Source organism: Hydractinia symbiolongicarpus, chromosome 9, assembly GCF_029227915.1.
Source record: "Hydractinia symbiolongicarpus strain clone_291-10 chromosome 9, HSymV2.1, whole genome shotgun sequence".
NCBI classification, from domain to species: Eukaryota; Metazoa; Cnidaria; class Hydrozoa; order Anthoathecata; family Hydractiniidae; genus Hydractinia; species Hydractinia symbiolongicarpus.
Window position 1 is genome coordinate 22,618,270 of NC_079883.1, and position 18,622 is coordinate 22,636,891.

Here is an 18,622-nt window from a genome sequence, read left to right on the forward strand (position 1 = left end):
CTACCGGTGGCGAAGAAGTAACAACTAGATGTTTTCGGGCATATATATAAAAATCCAAAAAAACCTTAGTTGTCTCCACAATTTTGTCTTTGTGATTCTAAATAGTTAGAATTTCCTTAATAGTCGTATACCCTATATAGTCCTGCTTTCTTCCCTACAAAAAACCGCAAACTTTTGCAAACATTGGCAAGTCATCTATAATTTCAGGATTACAAAGGCCATGAAGAACCCTGGTAAAAGTCAGCTTCCACAAGATGATAAAAAAGATTTAAGTTGACACAGTTTACTTTCTCGTAAATACAAAACCTGTACGTGTATAAATATGTCCATATCAAAAAATGTAAAAAGCTCGATTTTTTCAGCTGTGATTGTAATGTCGAGAGATTTAATCATTCTATCACGCAGTTAAGAAAGCAACGATTGAAACAACTGTCATCTATTTATCTGTTATGTCTTCGCCAACTTCGTTCACAATAAGTTCACCAGTCTCCATCGGTTTCTCAACATTTTCTTCTTCTTCATCTTTTGGTACAACTTCAGGTTCAACTTTCTCTACTTTTTTTGCCTGTTCTTGTTTTACCTAAAATGTAACGTTGTTTTTCATACTGCAATCTTCAAATGAACGCCCGCAAATAAACGCCACGCTGTACCCAACGCCCATTTAAATAATCAGTATGAGTACTTTATGTTTCTTAGCTTAACTTCACAAACCACAAAAGTTAACGTTGAAACCAACCAATAAATCGTTAAGGCCACTTTTCACTGTGAAAAAAATCAGAAGGGCATTGATCCAATGTAGGGGAAAAAAAATCTTACCTTTTCATTCAACTCGATGGTTTTAAGTTTTTCTGAGTACATATTATAAACAAATTGGGCTAACTGAGGCATGTCTTGTACCACATATGGCTTCCCATCAGGAGGTGTGGCAATCTAAAAGTCATTAAATACTAACGTTAAAGAACTACCTTCAGGAAATAACGTTTTGAGACCAGGACTATTTTTGACAAAAATCTAATCTCTTTCAGTAAATTTTCATTTTGATTTTCACTATCTGGACAATGAGATTGATATATTTTTAAATTCTCTTTCATATCTAGTATATCCTTCGCAATATTTTGATCAGCGTTTCGAGCTCTAAACAATGGATGCAACCCTTTGCGTACGTTATATTTCACGAATCGTCAATATAAAAAAGTACGAAAACTATTCTCGCGAAAAAGGCCAAAAATAGCGAAACTGGCGAAAAATTCTCACGTAGTGCTTACTCAATTGAAGAATTGGTACTATTTTATCAATTTTTCCTGGTAGCTGCAAAGCAGGCGTCAATGTTTGAACCAGACGGAAAGAAAGTCTATTTTGAACTCATTACGAAGAAATATTCGCACGTCATTGACATACACTTACAGGTCTGTGTGATGGGTACTTTTCATGAGGCGCCAAAAACAATTCCATTGGTCTTGACATCAACTACAAACACGAAAAAAATAAACACCGTAAGCGCTCTATTAAAATTTTGATTTTTATGGGAGGCATACATTCATGTTTGGCTAAGCGTCTTACCTGTGCAAAAGCTGGTCGTAACTCGAAACAATTTTCAAACAAACTAACGCGTGCGAAAACATACAATCCAAGTCGGGCACGAGACATTGCGACAATTAACCGACGAACATCACGAATGTGTCCGACAGTTTTCGTTCGTACTAACGACAAGATGATGTAATCGTTTTGTTGTCCTTGATATCTGTCAACAGTTGTCACCTAGAATGGATGTTTACGGCGTAAAAAATAAAGTCAAGTTACTGTTGCTAGTATTGTTGCACGCGATTTAAATGTTTATTGAATAAATTGTTGAGCCTAAACCTTGCCAAACAAACATAATGCATTTAACAACGATCTCGACAGGTTAGAATAGCACTTGCTTTGTGTTCAACCTGCAGTAGCAGATTATTTATACCGACTTTTACGGAAATATTTCAACCAATCATAATACATACCTTGTGAGGTCTACCAATCAATGGGCTGTCCGCGCATCTTTTGTTGATGACGTCACGAATCAAGTGCTTCTGACCATTATAGGTGGTCAAGATAGATATTGAAGAGGCTGGGTAACCTAGCAACCGCATGTACATAAACAATGCAACGCAATATTCTGCTTCACCTAAATTCTAAAATAGAAAACAAATATTTGACGTCAAATAGGCTATTAACTAATACTGATTTGCATATTCAAATAGTCTTAAGTAAGCAACGTGATATTTTTCAAAATGGTAGTACGATTTTTCTATTACGTCATGAGTTTTGTTTCTTATTAGTAGCCGTATTGTATCTGTGTGTGAGTGAAGCCAAAGTCGCGCTACCGTAGGCACGAAATATTCATGCACGAAATATCCATGCACGAAGTTAAAAATGCGAAATTTTTGCCGATTATACTACAACCTCTCACAAAGTAAATCACGAGTTTATGAAAAATGCACGGAATTCACCGATGGATTTATTCACGGGCGTACAACTGATAAATAATACCTGATAAAAATACGGGTTTGGTTCCGACTCCCCGACTCCGTTAAAATCAGAAATATTTATAAGTTGGTAGTCATAAAATAACCCGGGGTTTGCAACTTTAAATTTCGGCCATGATACAACGTGCTGTAGATTACCAAGATTGTCGTATCTCCAACTGTACAACTGACACAGACTAAAAATAAAAACGTTGGTGAAAGCTGAAACATGCGCAAACATATATTCAAACGACAAAGTCGCAGAAAACATAAACTCAGATAGAGGGATTAACTATTTTTAAGGACAAAGTATGGTCTACCTTGGGCGGGCACGCCCTTGAGCATCTAGCTCAACATAAGGAACACCCAGTCGAACAAATCGTGTGAATAAGGACTGTTCCATGTTCGAAAACTTTTGGAACGCCATATTCTTGATGACAGGCGGTAACTAAAAAACAAAGAAAGAATATTTTCAGTCGCAGGCTCTATATCATGGACATTATACAGTTGTTCTAAAGATGCGTAAACCGTCTTTTTAAAACATTCAGCATGCTTATAGATTACCAAACCAAACACTGAGAAAAAAAATTCGACTGCTGATTAGTTAAGGGTTCTGATAGAACGGATAAAACCAGTAGGGGCGAATTCAGATAAAATCAACGGCAAAGAATGTCATAAAATACCTGATGGTGATCACCGATTAAAATTACTCTCTTCAAACGATTATATCCATCTTCTGGATTCTAAAAACACAGCGAATATATTGATGTAATCTGACTTAAAATAAATTAAAAATGGCTGTGATAAAACAGATGATGCTACGTAGTAAAACTTTATAAATTCACACATAATGGCATGCAAAGCTGTGACATGTGAACAGAGTAAAATATTGATGTCTATGTGACTGCAAGCTTCACAGTATACAACAAAACGTTGGAATAAAATTCTTCAAATTAGGAATAAAATATCTGCCGTTACCTGCAACATAAGAGGTATGAAGGTTTCAATCTCTAATATTTGTGCAGCCTCTTCCATCAATACATTATCATACTATAACGTGAAAAGTTACAGAAGTTATAAAAAATATACAGAAAAGATTGAAACACACAACTGTAGGAGTTGATAAAAATAGATGGGGAGGGGGCAGAAAGAGATCATAGTGTACTATTAACTGACTATAACTGGTTATAAACAATAAATAGCTCAAAAAACTAAGCGAAGATGAATACCCTACATTTTTACTAGCTCCTACATCATAAACTTACCTTGAAGTTCAACTCTACCAAGTCTCTCCTTCGTAGAGCTGCATGTGTACAAGTCATTGCAATAATTTTGGCAGTCTTAATAAGCAAGTACTTCGACCTGTCTCGACCTAGGAAGAAAAGATGAGAAAGAATGCTATAGCCGTCGACAATATACCAAATATAGGCTACCCGCATGGTGTTCTGTATAGATAGGTATATAACAAATGATGTACGCAAGTAAAAGAATACTCTTTAGGTTTATCTCAATTGGTTTGTTATGTTCTTTAGTAATTACTAAGACGTTGAGTATCTGTTACTTTTATAGATTATTAAAATATCACGTTACCTTAAAGGGGCTACGAAACGATTCAATAAGCTCAATCCCCGCAATTTACGATGAATTACGTGTAATAAACGGACCACTCAAAAGGTCAAGGTGCAAGAAATTAAACACACTTTACAACCACATAGACGTCTAGACAAGCTGTTTATCACTAATTAATTTTTATGATGATCTGCTACTTTTTTTATTTTATTTTCTAAAAACAAGAAAAAAAAATCGTGTAAGTCACCAAAGTCGAAAACCAACAGCCGTTTCGTAGCCCCTTTAAGTTGTTAAGTTGCTATGATCAAGTTTAGGATCACCCAATAATAAATAAGTAAATAGTCCTTGAAAAAGTTTATCAGGCTTACCACTTCGCAATAACTCGAAAGCTCTGAATTCTTCCAATTCTGTGAAAATCTTTTGAAGATGACGAAAACAACCCTGAAAACACAGCCTTTTTTATAGTTTGAACTTAAGAAGTGACGCAAGCGATTACACTGGTTGAATTTTTATCTCACCTCTGCTATATCCCAATCTTCTTCGTATGATCTTCTTTTAAATAGTGGCTAAAAGATTTAAATTATAACTATATTAATTCATTGACATACGTACAATATACAAATATTTCTTTCCAGTTTTTGTAATACTCTATCTTAATGCATTTAAGCTCAGCCCTTCAAAACATTGTGTAAACAACGCGCCTACCTTTGGTGCATTCAAAAAATATATCTTAAATGGGAACAGTTCATCGATAGCTTCCACATCTCCAGGCTAAAAGATAAAAAAACAAGTTATGACGCCTTAGTACACTTGTCGTGAAAAACAAACACACAAATCGCATAGACGAACGGACTACAGTACGAACTGAACGAAACAAACAAACGAACAAACTATAAACGAAGGGACGAATTAACGAAGTGACGAAGAAACAAGGTCTCTACAAACACGTCTCCTTTTGACGCACCTAATATTGTGTCAATATATTTAGGAAATTAACAAGATAAACTTTGACCTAAAATTACCATTAGGAAATTAGCCTAAACACTCCCTAAGAAAATTCTTCCCGAGTCTTACCTCATAATAACTATTATTGGTTAAGACCAAATGAAAACTTCTTTAGCGATTTTGGAATTAAGAAACAAGTTTTTATATGAGTGATTTCAAGGACTTGCTTAATCATAGAGTTTTACCCTAACTTTTACCCTGAGTTAAGTATAAAATCCTATTGGTTCTACCATTTTAGGTCTAAGCAGATACTCCCAGGTATACTACGCACCCTTTATTTTAATATTTACGCACATCTTGCAGTTTTTTTACCCGAAGCACCAACAACACATTAATAGCTTACTTTTTTCTTTAGATTACTGAGATACTCTTCCCATCTTGCTACGACCTGAAAAAAAAGTAAAAAAGAAAGACTTGAATTTAATATCTGCGGGAAAAGAAAAAAAATTGTATTTCAATCTAAGTAAAGAAATAAAATATAAAAAATATTAACAAATAAATATTACTTGATACAGGTAGAAATGGCCAGCTGTTTCACACGTGTATGCAACGTCTCCTGTCACTCCCAAACTTTGCTGAAAGTAAAAGGATAGTTATGTTTGTGTATGCAAACAGAAAGCTAAACTAAGTGAATTAATCAATCTGAAAATCCACAAAATGGCAGACTCGTTACTGTACTATCATATTAATCAGTATACCTGAAGGCGTTGCACTTCTTCTAAGAGATGCAAACGTCTAGCCAATACGAAGTTGACCCGACCATATCTATGAGAAACATCGTGAAAAAAAAAGAATATTTTAAAACTTATCGCCAGCATCATATCATCACAATAAACTAGTTCTTAAGCTTCCAACTCAATTTTGATAACCTCTTTTTTTAATAACAAATTTTGCTGAACAAAATCAATAAATAAATTCTCATACCTGCTAAAATCTTTCTCAGTCTCCAAAGATTCTTCACCATGTCCCAAACGTAAAAGATGTCTTTCGTCAATATCAAGCGCCATGATTTTTTCAAATAGTTGATTTAACGCCTACACAACAACAGCAAATCGTAGTTAAGTCATTTAAGAAATTACCTATAAATTACCTTTTTTATAATCAGATCAGTTTGGGCTGTTGCTTACTGGTTGCTTTGTTTAAGCTCCATGTCGCTTACAAAATGTTGCTTATAAAAACCGTGTATTTATATATTGTTAATATTATACCTACCAACAGTTACTTACAAAGGACTTCTATTTTATTTCAGATAATCTTTAATCTTTGCTACAGTAACATTGAATCACAAAAAGCTGTTCTAACTTACCTGATTCGAGTGTGTAACGATAAGTGTTCTCTGCTCAGGGAAGTTATGGTAGATATTAGAAATGATTTGGACAGCTACATCAGTCTTTCCCGTACCAGGTGGACCAACAACCTAAAAACGATATACGTAACTCAATCCACGAGTAACTTACAGGATAAAAAGTCAAAAAAAGAGAAAGAATAAGATATTCGCAGGTACCGTTACACGAGGCGAAGAAACAATTTAAGGGATGGATTACACTAGGAATTATTTTTATAAAAAGGTTAGCTACCATGGTGAGGCCAGGCTCCATGCCAGATTTGATGGCTTCAACTTGTGTAGGTGTGAACGGAACAGTATTCCTTAAAAACAAGAAAAAAATCATTTAGAAGATTATATAAAATTCTACTAGAATATGCAAAAAGCAAAAACAAGCTTTAAAAAAGCTTAATGAGAAGGCGAAACAGCAGAAAAAAAAACAGTATGGGAAGTTTAGTAACATTGAGCGAATTGAAAACAAAAGCTAACTAAAAATAAAGATCGTAAAATATACTTTGCTCGCAAAGGTTAAAAGCTTTGAGTAGAAAATACTGATGTTTTTGGTGTGCGTATTTTAATAACGATATCTCACCCAAAAAGTACGTAAGAATAGAAGAATTTTGGGCAATTTCTCTCTTTCTTCATCTTTTGTAAGCATTTTAACACAGGATTTATATAAGGAGGAACCAGCAAAACTTACATTTTTGGCTTGTTATAAGGATACGGTCCTCGGTTTGGAATGACGTATGGTTCAACAATAATTTCTTTCTTCTCGACTACCGGAGTGCCTTCTTCAGCTTTTCGTTTCCTTGTGATTTTCTCATCTGGAAAAGTGATTCTATGAAACAAAGCAAAAAACAGTTTTATTTCACGAATTTTGAAAGCACTTGCTATTTTCACAATCCTGTGTTAGCAGTGCTTATCTAATTTCTCTCATACCACATGGCATCGGTTGACCTGTAGCTGTGGTAAATGTTTGCTAAACATACCCGCGTGGAGGAACGAACCACGCACTTTGTGGTTACGAAACGCACCCCGTAACGACTCGGCCACGAATCATTGTAAAAAATAATTCTGCAGTTAAGATTCCTTAATATTAAAGAGGTGGAAATGAGCAGACGGTTCTTTATTTTCCTCCCTTGAGGAAAATAAAGAACCTTATTAAAGAACCTTAAAAACTTTATGGCAATAATACTGCCGTTATAAAAAGCTCTCAGTGGGGAAATTACACATTGATCAACAAACTTACTTGAATGGCGGAACTTGGAGTTTCTCTTCGAAATCACACTAAAAGTTTAGAGTTTTAAAATCAGGTAATTCACTTAGTGAAGGAAAAAAACAAGCAAGATAACTTCAACAAAACAAAATAAAATCAATTCACCTCTTTTTTCTATCGCAAATCACTTGTTAGAAATTAATCAAACTCTGATAGCCACCTTGGGCGCTTTGCGGAGAGGGCGAGGGAGAGGTGCCTTGTTAATAAAATATGTTCAAAAAAAGCTAAGCGCTTAAAAAAGAGACTAACGCCAAAGTACTTTTAAATACCCCTAGTTATTTATTCATTATTTATTTATTTATTCTAATTTTGAGAATTTTTAACTAATGCAGGTTACAGAGCAACAACAAATGGGAAAACAATTGACTGCATTTAAAATATTACCACTTATCTGTATAGCAATCGTCATTAAATAATTCAGATTTTATAATGTCATGAACAAGCGAATTTTTTTAAATTTTTTTCCTGTAGAAGTTTTGCTGTAAAAGCGAACTTTTAGAAAAAGGAAAGATTTTATTCTATCTATTGCTTTTGTCCAGGTCCGTAAAAATAAATAGCCAAAGATGACTTAGATCATTGCCCGTCGATGACAGCTGTAGCTGTGGAAACGTAGCCCAAAATAAACTCGCTTGTTTATGACATGAAAAAATCTCTAAACAGCCGTATGTTGTCTGTTCAAAAGGGTTACCGTGTCCCGTAACGGAAACACGAAATGTGATATGTAAAGGAAGGGCGACCGCGTGGATTTTTCCACGGGTTAACGACTAGTTTATATCTATATTATTCAATAACAATTCACTGCATTAAACTCCCTTTGTAACTCACCTTCAATACATAGTTTGGAAATGACGTTTTCAAATGTTCTATTGTTAGAAATGTATCTACGAAGTCTAATTTGGTGATTTGACTGTCCATCCTAAAATTGACAGAGGTATGTAGTATAAAAAAAACTTATCTAGTAGGACTATATTACACGTTATGGGGTTTGAAAACAGGCTTTCTCTGCACACTCCAAAGTATACCCTATTTAAATTTGCTTCAGACTTGTAAACGAAAACTTTAAAGAATATTGAACAGGTATATACTTTGTATAATGAGCGGCGGCAGGGTCGTCATAACCCAAAAATATGTCGTGGATCCAATCCGGTACTAAACATTCTGTGTTCATAAGGTCACGGATTGTTTCCAGCACAGCCTACAAATAAATTTCAGTTAGATTAAACCATATTATAATATTAAACAAAAACCAACACTTCTTCTTTCACATACAAGCGACCTTCATCATCATAAAGAGACATTTAATGTTTCATAGACATATCTGCTGATGAGAGCAATTATCTAACTTGGTAGTCGCTAGAAAAACATTATCAGTAATAGGTAATGGAATATTACCTTGAAGTTATTTTCCTTTGGTTTTCTTCTCATAAAAATGTTGAAAGTTTCATAAACATCCTGAAGACAGGAAAATAGTAGTTAAATAAATGGATGTACCAACTTCTGCAAGAAATTGAACGCCACTTCAAATATTAATCATGTCAAAATGCTAGGTGGAAAGTTTGATTATCCTGTTTGCAAATTTTTATGAAGACCCAGAGGCACTCAAACTATCAAACAGGCTTCCATAATATAAAGTTAATTTTATCCCCAACATGAATTCTCTAATTAAAAGACATTTAGGAATTTCAGAATATGGACCATTTATCAGCTAAACTATTCTAAAAAGACTAAATATTAAGATCTCGACTCCAGTTCTGTTTATACAATCCACTATGTTTTAACTATGAAAATGTTGCAAAGATCATTATTTGCACAGAAAACATAAAGGAAATAGCTTACAATTAATTGCGCTCTCACATTACACCTATTTCCAGTGTGAGTTATAAGAAAAGAAAATATGGTTTCCATTTTCATACCTCATCTCCATTGTTGGTTCTCTTCATGTCAACTTCATATTGATTACAATCCAACAAAACACGATATGTGCGATCAGAACCTTTCAAAACTGGTTTAGGATCTGGACCTAAAGTAACCAAAGGTATAATACATCGTTACATAAAAACCATAATAAATTATATTGAAGAAGAACTACTTTGTTCATCACTAACATACTGCCAAGCAGTGAGCGGGATTCGATCCCCGGTCCCCAGAACTGGTAGCAGCAGACGAACCCACTACACTACGTGCGGCAATATGTTAGTGATGAACTCAGATAGGTTATCCGGATGGTGTGTATACATATAGGTGAATATTTATCATAGCACATCCGTATTTCATTCTCAACAGAGAATGTTTCACCCCGATCAGACCTCTGATCATGACGGGCGAGTATAATGCGTGAAGGATTATTATGTCGCATTTGGTTAAGCCTGTTTTTGTACAGAAAAAGTTGTTGTAAACACACAATATCTACCACAATACTAAAAAAAAGAATTTCTATGATATCCACATTTTTTCTTAACCAGTTTGACTATCATGCTTTACATTCTTTGGGTGTACACTTACCTTCTTCAATCACATGACCCTCCTCATCCAACATTCCTTCAATTTCACAACCTCGTATATACTCAAGCCCATACTAAGAAAAAAATTTTTGCTTAAAAATTATTTATTTGCTATTGGTGCTATTAATAGGGTCAAGTTTTGTCTAATAGTGTTAATCGAAGAAAAACATTTTTTTAATATTCTTATCACTTCGTTCCACTTGCTCCATTAAATTTGAGCTTTAAAACTTGTCACAAATTACTAGCCAACTAAAAATTTATTTACCTGATCATGAAATGGTAACGTGCGATCATATTTAACTGTTTTAAATGTCTTCTTTGCCCTCAAAGTGATTAAAAAGCATACATCGTGTTTGCGCAATCCTGACAATAAAGTAAAAATTTGTCATACATTGTTATTGTAAAAAAAAAAAAAAAAATACTAAGTTTGGGAGTGTTAATTTTTCTGGCAGGCGTCAATAGTTTTGAATGTATTCAAGAAGTACTAATAAAATAAAAAGTTTTTCGTAAGTGAAAAAAAGGTTATGTCCTTACTTGACGGTGTGAGAGTTTTACTTACGAAAAGATTCGATTTTATTTGTATATTTTAGATGTTCTGTTTGTTTGTTTTAATAAAACTTTTAGTATTCAGAGCATTATATAAAACAAGATTAACTTCACCTATTTCATTTTGATTGTAATTCACGAAATGTTATAACACAAGATATAAAAATTAGGAAAATTGACCAAATTTTCGTTGACCTAAGTACTACTTCTATTTTTTCAGACAATTTTACACAACAGTCAGCAATTAGAACATTTTATGAAAACAATCTACCTTCCCACTCCTTGCGAAGCATCTGGCGTGTACTTAGCGTAATTGCAACGTCAGCTTTAACTCGCGAAGGACATGTTTCTCCTACTTTCGGCTTCCCAACCTTGAAACATCATAGCAACATAATGAAAGTTCTACAGTGAAATTTATTACCACTCGCTTAAGGTGTAACAGTTTTGTTTGCTAGTAGTAAATTTTTAGACTTGCTGGAAAATTTAATTTATTTACAATTACTTAAAAATAAGATCTATTTTCAGCTTTCCACGCTACTTTTGGTTAGAATAGCATGTTTCATGTTAGTGTGAAACCAAGAAAAAAATCCACAGAATTAAAACTAGAACCCCTCAAAAATTTTTGAGACAATGGCAATTCTTCGGCTATTTTACAAATTGTAAAAAAACTTCAACTTGTTAATTCTCTGCAGCCTATTGGCTACAAAAAGTGCTGCTTTTTCTGATGCGTAGGTTAAGTGCGCAGGGTTTAAAATGCAGTACCTTCACCTTCTAACATGTTTGTTTTACGGAATAATCCACCCACGTCAGAGCCTACATAAAGCCCTGAAGTTGGGGAAAAATAACCATGCTGACGTCAGCAACAATAAGCACTGAGAGATGGAACCTAAGTGAACTTTGACAAGTTTTAATTATGTGAAGCTAGTATAGAAATGGCTTATATAACTACTTGTGTGGACAACTTGTCTTAACATATTTTGCAGGGAATTGTAGCTACTTTCATTCCTACCTTCGATAGTAAACAAACAAACAAACAAACAAAATAACATTTAAAAGCCCCTACCTCCATCACACTGAAGTTATTGATGAGCTAAATGAAAAATAAAATTTGGTTAATAAAAAAACATTTGATTTTAGTGTTAGCTACGAGAGTCACCAATTGTAATGGTTACTCACCACTGCCATTCTAGCCCAACCATCAAATATCGTTTCACCATATTCACTTTTCCTACGTTTAAAGAAAACAATGAAAAAATAAGTTTGGGCTTAATTTTTGCAAAAATTTTCCTGAACTTAAAATTTGGCAAATTTGAAAACACAACAAAAATATATCAGTATAAAGGTTTAATAGGCAAAATGCTAGGGCTTCATTCTGCTAAAAAACAACAACAAAAAAAACAACAACAAAAAAAGAAGAAAAAAAAAGAAACATACCAAGGTTTCATTCTGCTTATGGCATCCTCAATATCACCCCTTACTTCATCTATATAAGATACAATAAATTATGAGTTGTGTGCTGATACAAGTTAGATTCTTATTTAAGGACGCTACACGAGTCACATGGCGTCTAAGTAGCTGTACTGCCTGGAACGTATTTCCTATACAATTTCAATTTGGTCAGGATTTTTTCAAAAAAATGAAGAACATCATAATGGAAGCTTGTACACTATGGTGTGTTATTACATAATTTGTATAACAAACTTTATAACACCAAACATCAAAGAGAAAATCAACTTGACAGTAACCCTAAGGTTATTTCATTGCAAATATACAACATATATGGGACAATCTTAGCAGCATATGGTTATAATAGCAAGAAATATAAAAACCATTCAGTTACTTTTATTACTGCGACTTACATGTTGATTCGAGTTGAAATAAATTGTGGTTTCGTAACAAATAATCATGGAGGGTTAAAAACTGCAAGTTCAACTTTGGTAATGCTAAACAACCTGAAATAATACAGAAATAATACAGAAATTTCAACAATCTTTGTTTGAAACAATGGACAAACAATGTGTTGCTTTGTTATAAATTTTAAGACCTCAGAATATAAAAATTAATTGTGGCAACGGTTGGAAAATTTAAACATTTAATTCATTATATATCACCAGGGTTAATTTTCTAGAACAAAAAACAAAGAACCTATTTTCGGGAAACCTAAACTATTTATAAATACATTATAAATGATTGCGAAAACACACATGATTAAAGAATTTCCACCCTACCTTCTCCAGAGTAAAATGCAGTCGGGACAACATTTTCATCCCATAAAATCTACAAACACAAGAGAATAAACTATAAAAACAACAAAGAGATACGAAAAACAAAAATACATAAAAAACAAACAATAAACGTACTTGTTCTGTAGGATACAAAGGAGTTCGATTTAAAATTTGTATTTGTGACAATCTTCTTTCATGTCTGGATATCTAAAGAACAAAGAAAATTATCACTATTTAAATTCGTATTTTTACAAGGGCAATATATTTTAAGGCCCTCGTAAATTCTCATCGACAGAAACTTTGCAACAATTTTATACAGAGGTACAACACAATTATTAGAATGACTACAGAAGCTTTCTACAACACCTCTCTTTTTTTACATAAATTCAAACTTACCAGTAGCTCTAATAAAAATGTTTTGTCATATTTCTCCCCTTCTGGAACCTCTTTTAACTTGGGGACCAAATTTAAATGTGCAGCTATGCCATGAAGCTTTTTGGTGCTGTAAACAAAAAAGAAACCAGAAATTAATTTTATAAATGTTAATTAAAAAAACACAGTTGTGGCAAGGCATATAATGAAAATCGATGTTGTTTTTACTTAGCTTAAACAGCATGTATTTTTATTATTACTATTATTTTGAATATTTATACAGGATATAGCCACTTCAGGTTTGGAAACACTGGTATCAGTTTGAGCCCTGTGTTCTGAATGTAAACATTAAGTATACACCAGCATTGCCTACCCAATTTCCCTCACATGGGATTGGTTGACCTGAGATGTGGTAAAGGCGCTTGCTATACATGTCTGCGCAGTGGACCGAACCAGGGACCTTGTGATCACAAAGCGAACTGCATAACCACTAAGCCAGACGTGGACCTAGAACTCTGTATTTGATGCGGTCAAGATAAAATTTATCCTTGTTTTTAAAGATTTCCCATAAGTAATAGTTTAAATATTTTAGAAACAGTATTCCAATTCACTTACCTAAGCTTTTTAAAATATTTTGTAAGAGTCTGCCTGGTATCAACATTGGCAACATTCGCCATTGCAAAGTCAAGTGCATCATTTCTGTAGTGTTTAAAAACAGCCCTTTGTAGTGACGTTATTTTTTCGTAATGGACTTCCGTCATTTCATGATCAGTAAGGGCTGTACCAGTGTGATCATTTATTTCGAAGCCACAGTAAAACTTGAGCATATCAACAAGCTAAACATAAAACATTTATGTGATTTTCAAAATATCAAATGGCTCAATAATGATAACTATATTAATATGTAAGTAAGCAACGGGAAGTTTTAATGTCTTTGGGGATTCCATCCTAATGGCTGGCTCTTCCTCCCCTCCGACTGTAACTATGTTACATTACTGCCAGAGATGCGTATAACATTGCTCTAACTTGCTTGCCTGCCACACAAGCCGGTTAGAGGTCAGTAGATGGCACCAAATGGGCTGACAACACTACATTTAAAGTGCGCTAAAATTAGGACTCGAACCTGAAACCTTGTAATTACAAGCCGAATGCGCTACCACTATACCATATTCTATGCAAAAATTAAACCTGTATTCCTTAAGAAAACAATAAATAACAGCCACTGACCCAACAGACACAACAACGCATTTCATGTCCAGTATGTACCAAGATGTTGTTTTAAATGAACAAACAAAACGAACAAACAAAATTTAAATAAGATACTGTACAAAATAAAAAGAAAACAACATTGTAATGATATCTCCACCAAAAAGGTCAACTTAACATTAACAGACAATCTAATTTGTGAGTTACTACCAAGCAAGATTCATGTCTCTACCTGATTAAATAATTTTCCTTTTTCATGCTTTGCTAAATTAGACAAACGACATCGGACAACAACATGGTGGTTGTCAATCAAAACATTGAAGAATCTTCGTGTTGGAAGAAGTGACTAAAAACAACCACACAAATATTAGATGTGATAGTGGAATTTTAAAACAGTTAATTATTTTTTACTTATTTTTAGCAATAATCCATAAAAAACATTATTAAAGTCAATTGGTAAAGCCAAGCGATTTTAACAAGCACCTTTTGCAGCGCATTCACGAAAAGAAGAAAATGCAAAACTTATTTTGGATTATGTATAAATATACACGTATGATTAGTATACGTGTTTTCAGAAATATATACTAGCAAGTTCAATTTATCTGATAACAAAGAATTTTGAGTAACCTGCAAGTCCAACATCAACTCAATAAAACGCTCACAAAATGTCACTGCTTCATTGTCAAGGTCGCCTACCAAAGAAATAAAGCAATAATAGATTATTAAGGTAATAATAACATAGAAATGAAGAAACATGACAAAAAATTGCTTTAAGAATGGAGAGTTGAGATATTGATATATTATCGGATATTTACTAATAACATGAATTAGCAGGTTTACAATACCTTGTTCAGGAATCGTGTTTAATATTGTAAAGAAAACACCAATCAAGTCAGACAAAAACGTCCTTTCAAATTGCATTCTAAATAATAATCAGAAAAAATTAACAGACTGTCATACTTGCTAATTAAAAACCATTGGTTTTCAGATATAAATATTACTTTCAGCATTCCGGTACAATACGAATTGCCTAAAATCGTTCACAGTCAGTGTTTAGTCAGTGTGTCAACAAGATTTTTGATTGCTAAAACTAAATTTCTCGATGTTACAGTAACTACCCCTAACTCAAACATTCAAAATGATATTAAGATAAAAGTTTAAGCTATGGGTAGTTTTTATGCACTCTGATTTCCTTTACACACACAAGAAATTCCAAAAACCTCAAAAAGCATACTTTTTCAGTGTTTCAACATCAGCTTTCGCGTCTTTCTTTTTTATTATATTCCAATATTTTCTGTAACGTGATACTGCTTTTAATTCTTGTTCCAAACGACCCTAAACGACCATAAACAACAAAATAAGAAAAAGCAATACATCAACAGGAAAAATTGAGAACGAGTTGAGAAAAAAGTTGAGAATATAAGAGAAAAATAGTAAAAAAATAAAGTGATGAATCTACCGGTAATAAACAAGTCCACATGGGCAGACTAATCAGCTTTTGTACTTGTTCACGAATCAAATCGACTTCCTAAAAAGTATAGAAACGTGAAGTAACACCCACATCTTTCACAAGACCAGAAAAAAGTGTGCTGTTATTAAGAAGATTAAAAGTAATGTTCTGGTATTTCTGCATGAATTGAATCAAATATTGAAATTGCATTGGTTTTGTTCGATGTCATTCATGCAGGCCCTTTAACAAATTTATACTGTGTTACAAAAAATAAAAACAAGCACAACAAAACAAAACTAACCAGGCTATTGAAACATCTTATAAGGAAAATAAGAAGGATAGTGCGTTCTTTTATGGAGAGCTAAAAATAAGAAAAAAATTACCACTTAACACAGTTGCACAGACGAAAGTTAAACCTTCTTAAAAAGTGAATCTAAAATTCTAAAATTTCATCAAACTTTCTAACTGCTTAACACTAGAAATGAAAAAAAAAAACATTCTAAGTTTTCGAAATTACTTAGAACTGGAAACTGTTTTATCTGTGATTTATAATTATGACTTTGAAGTTTAAAATCAACACCATACCTTATCTTTTGTTATTACTAAACGCAAAACATTTTGATAAAACTGTTCAAACTCTTCAGGTTTTTCTTTAAATACCTAAGCATAGAATAGTACAAATGTTATGATCTTTCTAAACCAAATATACTTATTATTAAACTACATCAGAGAAAAAAGGATTGACATAAACTATAACTGTGGTCTACAACTACAATTGTGTAATATCGTTCGATTAATTAGCTGTAAAAAAACAAGTGATATCTCCTGTGTTTACCTTACATTAAAAAATCTCTAAGAAACAGCACATACAAAAAAGCATACAAAGCATACAACGCGGGTTTTATTAAACAACAGAAAAATAAAAAAAAACGGTAAGTCTAACCTCCCATGGTGGTACTCTTTCACGACACTTTTCATTTACCAATATGCATATGGATATAATGTGTGACCTGCTAGCCTAAAAAACAAAAATGGCACCGGTTAACTTGTCTTCTAATTTCTAGGATAAATCATGTAGACGGTTTCTCTACTTACGTTTTTTGAAGAGAAGTTTTTCCAAAGATAATTTTCCAAATACTGACTAAAACGAAATAACATAAACAATGATTATTTGTATGTAAAGTGAACATGGCACAACAACATTCAAATTGACTACACCCAGTAATCAACAAGAGGTTTTGCGTCCCTGCAGAAATTCCTATTTCTTTTCATTTCTCCTGACTGTAACTCACTTACATTAGAACCAGAGATTGCATATCATTTCTCTAATATGTTCGCTCACCACACAAAATAGTTTTTTAATGGCAATAAATAAGCATTACAATTAAAGGGTGCTGGAATGATATATCACTACTAGCCAAATGTCTGCTATATTACCACTTAAATAATTCAGAAATTATACCTGAATTCCAACAACATTATCCTTTTCATTGGAAACCTAAAAGAAAAAAGATTAGGCATAAATTATATGAAAAATAAGACATCTCGAATTTACCAGCAAAAACAAAAAAACAAAAAAAAAATTGAGTCATATCATAACTGTTTAATGTTATTATCTTAATGCAGAATCTCTAAAGTTTTTGCATAGGTATTGTAGAGTTGATATTTCGTAGAGTCGATATTTGAAATTCCAAAACAATAGGCAGCATGACCCAATCAGTCATCAATTTAGTCAAACTTTGTAATTTTGAGCATCAATTGATTAGAAATCTCAGGGAACTACTTTCTATGACCTAACATTTTTTTCCAGACGCAGTTGGGAGTAAACAGAATTCGTATAAAACAAAATAAACAAATGACATACTTGTTAGCTTGCAACTCCTCGACGTATATTGTATCAATGATCTAAGTTTAAGTTTAAGTTTATTAGTTAATTTTTTTATTTTAAAACATCATAAACATTTAAATAACAAATATTATAGCGTGCTAAACAGAAAAAAGAAAAATCATTCTTGTTCACACTACCTACAATTGTCACACTGTCAGATGTAAACCAGTTGAAGTTTATGTTTCTTTATATTTATATAACAAATAGTAGCACACAGAAAAATAGTTGCAGGTCAACTAAGGTTTGTTTTTCATATTGATGCTGAAAGAGGAAAATGTGAGAAACCAACAAACCTACCTTTGCATCAAACTTCTTTTCTGTCTCATTCTTTGAATGTGCCCAATGTTGGTGAGCATACTAAAATTAGAATTACATTACACATGAAAGATATTTTACAATTAAAATTCCAGTAGTATGTGCGTGAGTTTATGAAAGAAATGTAGGATATGTACTTGTGTCAAAACATCTGCTTGAATTTGTTCAACAGTAGGTGCATAATTGTTCTTTAACTTTTTGTCTCCCATTTTGAACACAATGCATCTACGATAAAGGCTATTATTCTAATCTTGTATGCTTTTTTTATATCTAAAAAATTACGAAATTAGGTATATAAGTATAAGTTCAGATAAAAATTCCCATTGTGTATTCCAACGATAAATAATATTTCATTTTTACAGGAAGCAATCATTTATTACATAAACATACACATCATTTTAGAGCTTTCTAGTTATTTACAATACATATCAAATATTGTAAAAAATA

General features: G+C 33.0%; 1 protein-coding gene across 1 annotated transcript; it reads right to left on the reverse strand.

Annotated features, from left to right (window-relative positions):
- Positions 1-267: 267 nt before the first annotated feature.
- On the reverse strand, positions 268-18,474 carry LOC130656785 (RNA helicase aquarius-like). Its single transcript, XM_057459704.1, has 49 exons — positions 18,313-18,474; positions 18,158-18,217; positions 17,837-17,877; positions 17,435-17,470; positions 17,068-17,113; positions 16,916-16,990; positions 16,558-16,632; positions 16,274-16,333; positions 15,982-16,050; positions 15,757-15,857; positions 15,368-15,444; positions 15,150-15,214; positions 14,755-14,868; positions 13,932-14,152; positions 13,341-13,446; positions 13,080-13,151; positions 12,948-12,996; positions 12,579-12,671; positions 12,154-12,202; positions 11,896-11,947; positions 11,783-11,809; positions 10,991-11,090; positions 10,439-10,536; positions 10,175-10,247; positions 9,586-9,692; positions 9,065-9,124; positions 8,758-8,867; positions 8,498-8,588; positions 7,646-7,683; positions 7,097-7,234; positions 6,650-6,719; positions 6,379-6,489; positions 5,997-6,106; positions 5,771-5,837; positions 5,579-5,647; positions 5,416-5,460; positions 4,773-4,838; positions 4,586-4,633; positions 4,436-4,508; positions 3,764-3,870; positions 3,477-3,548; positions 3,182-3,241; positions 2,819-2,946; positions 2,524-2,695; positions 1,995-2,165; positions 1,561-1,758; positions 1,405-1,467; positions 817-930; positions 268-580 (listed from the first exon to the last, which is right to left on the reverse strand). The coding sequence occupies exons 1-49, from the start codon at positions 18,382-18,384 to the stop codon at positions 437-439; spliced, it is 4,263 nt and encodes a 1,420-aa protein (XP_057315687.1). The 5' UTR covers positions 18,385-18,474; the 3' UTR covers positions 268-436.
- Positions 18,475-18,622: the final 148 nt, after the last annotated feature.

Coding starts and splice junctions, on each gene's coding strand:
- LOC130656785 (XM_057459704.1), bottom strand. CDS start 18,384: ATGGGAGACAAAAAGTTAAAGAACAATTATGCACCTACTGTTGAACAA. Junction 10,248..10,438: donor CGTTACCATTTCATGATCAG/GTAAATAAATTT, acceptor TTTTTTTCTTAG/TATGGGCTTGAGTATATACG. Junction 6,490..6,649: donor TGGAGCCTGGCCTCACCATG/GTAGCTAACCTT, acceptor TATCGTTTTTAG/GTTGTTGGTCCACCTGGTAC.